The sequence below is a fragment of the Nanorana parkeri genome, unplaced genomic scaffold (genome assembly GCF_000935625.1).
Source record: "Nanorana parkeri isolate BGI_ZX_2015 unplaced genomic scaffold, ASM93562v1 scaffold3569, whole genome shotgun sequence".
Taxonomy (NCBI): domain Eukaryota; kingdom Metazoa; phylum Chordata; class Amphibia; order Anura; family Dicroglossidae; genus Nanorana; species Nanorana parkeri.
Window position 1 is genome coordinate 13,131 of NW_017309837.1, and position 2,685 is coordinate 15,815.

At 53.1% G+C, this 2,685-nt stretch overlaps 1 protein-coding gene across 1 annotated transcript in view; it reads left to right on the top strand.

Annotated features, from left to right (window-relative positions):
• The window catches only part of LOC108803285 (hydrocephalus-inducing protein-like), a gene marked incomplete at both ends in the record, with an annotated part of 42,796 nt that overhangs the window by 12,941 nt on the left and 27,170 nt on the right, over positions 1–2,685 (top strand). The window contains 4 exons of the mRNA XM_018575115.1: positions 257–430; positions 531–754; positions 1,078–1,212; positions 2,457–2,640. Of these exons, the coding sequence (XP_018430617.1) occupies positions 257–430; positions 531–754; positions 1,078–1,212; positions 2,457–2,640 (717 nt within the window). The remainder of the gene's footprint in view (positions 1–256; positions 431–530; positions 755–1,077; positions 1,213–2,456; positions 2,641–2,685) is intronic.

The window sequence follows — 2,685 nt, forward strand, 5'->3', positions numbered from 1 at the left end:
TTATATTCCATAAAGATTTTTTTTAAAGCTTTTGAGATTTTCCCTGTAGTTGGCTGTGTGTATGTCAGGCAATGCAATGAACCATCCATGCAATGAACGGCTGCTGTGATAAAGTCAGTTACAGAGTAGGCCCCCTGGAGATTGTCTGGTGTGATTGGAGGTCTGTGAAGCGTCTATCGGCGTCTCCCGTTTCTTGTGTTGCGGTGTATGGGAATCTCAGCGGGGGGCATAAAGTCTCTTTTCTTGTTGTATGCAGGCAAGTCCTCCACAGCATTGGCGCTGGCCCAGCACTACAGCGCGACCTGCCTGTCCATGGACACGGTGGTCCTGGAAGCCGTCTCTGATGGGAGCACCCAAGCGGGGCTAAGGGCCAGACAATTGTGTGCCAAGGCGGCTACCGATCAGTTGCTGCGAGAGGCTGAGGAGGCAGGTAAGTCTCTGACAGCCTCATTTATCGGTATATGGGAAATAGGAACTGTCTACCAATCAGATTCCTGCTGAATGTCACATGGGACTCGACTTTCTCTCAGCCTCCCAGACTCTGGACGTCCCCGGCGGGGAGCCGGCGCTCAGCATGGAGGCCGTGGCTAAACACACGGCAGAGGGAGGCCAAGGTGCGGAGGTTAGAGCCGCCCCGCAATCTGTTGTCTCCCGCGGGAATCACGACGGCCCGCAGCCGGGGAAAGGGAAAACTGAGAGCCACCCAACAGCCGCGACCAAGCCGCAGCACCCAACCGAGCCGCCCACGTCACTGGTAAGTCACCTCATTACCTTCCATCAGAACGAAGGGGGAGAAACGACCTCTCGGTAAAGCCGGACACACACACACACACGGCCAGAATTCACCGGAAGCAGCCGAAATTCTAACAGCCAATGAGTGAAAGGTTGGTGCACATCGGGGAGATCGGTCTGTCCGCGCTGTTTTGTGTGGATGGAGTGTTGCATCTTGGTCCTCAGTACCTCTGCCATGTGATTGATGGGACGCTGCGCCTACATTACCCAGAAATCCTTTCTCCTTCTGAAGAAGGTTATTGGTTAGAAGGTATAGTAGAATATGTGGTGTACCTGTTCCTGCAGGCTGGGGGCTCGCCACTTCCGGGACCGGCACAAAGACGACTCAGTGTCAGCGCAAGTGTGGCCGGAGAACCGGGACTGATGAGCTGCGAGCTGCCCGATGACCTCCTCATAGAGATCCTGAGTGACCGACTCCAGGTATGAGTTCTGTGTGACCGGACACAGACTGACTGACAGGTGAAAGCTGACCGCTGGGTGATAGGTGAAGACTGACTGATGGGTGACAGGTGAAGACTGACTGATGGGTGACAGGTGAAGACTGATTGATGGGTGACAGGTGAAGACTGACTGCTGGGTGATAGGTGAAGACTGATTGATGGGTGACAGGTGAAGACTGATTGATGGGTGACAGGTGAAGACTGACTGCTGGGTGATAGGTGAAGACTGATTGATGGGTGATAGGTGAAGACTGATTGATGGGTGATAGGTGAAGACTGACTGATGGGTGACAGGTGAAGACTGACTGATGGGTGACAGGTGAAGACTGATTGATGGGTGATAGGTGAAGACTGATTGCTGGGTGACAGGTGAAGACTGACTGATGGGTGACAGGTGAAGACTGATTGATGGGTGATAGGTGAAGACTGACTGCTGGGTGACAGGTGAAGACTGACTGATGGGTGACAGGTGAAGACTGATTGATGGGTGATAGGTGAAGACTGACTGATGGGTGACAGGTGAAGACTGACTGATGGGTGACAGGTGAAGACTGATTGCTGGGTGATAGGTGAAGACTGACTGATGGGTGACAGGTGAAGACTGACTGATGGGTGACAGGTGAAGACTGATTGATGGGTGACAGGTGAAGACTGACTGCTGGGTGATAGGTGAAGACTGATTGATGGGTGATAGGTGAAGGCTGATTGATGGGTGAGAGGTGAAGACTGACTGATGGGTGACAGGTGAAGACTGACTGATGGGTGACAGGTGAAGACTGATTGATGGGTGATAGGTGAAGACTGATTGCTGGGTGACAGGTGAAGACTGACTGATGGGTGACAGGTGAAGACTGATTGATGGGTGATAGGTGAAGACTGACTGCTGGGTGACAGGTGAAGACTGACAAGTGAAGACTGACTGCTGGGTGGCAGGTGAAGACTGACTGCTGGGTAACAGGTGAAGACTGACTGATGGGTGACAGGTGAAGACTGATTGCTGGGTGACAGGTGAAGACTGACTGATGGGTGACAGGTGAAGACTGATTGATGGGTGACAGGTGAAGACTGATTGATGGGTGACAGGTGAAGACTGACTGCTGGGTGACAGGTGAAGACTGATTGATGGGTGACAGGTGAAGACTGATTGATGGGTGATAGGTGAAGACTGACAGGTGAAGACTGATGGGGGTCAGACTTTGACCTCTTTGCTTTGTCTCTGGCCAGTTGAATGACTGTTCCCGTGGCGTGGTGTTTGATGGTCTGGACACCGTGTATGCCTCTAACACGCCCTCAGCTCTGCGCGTTATACTGAAGGCTTTGAACAACCGCAGACATATCTATCTCATCAACCTGAAGCAAGATTACAGCAGTATGAAGACCCGCGAGAGAGCGCAGAGAGAGCAGGAAGGTATGCGGCCCCCCGGGGGGGGGGGGGGGGGGGGGGGGGGGCAAA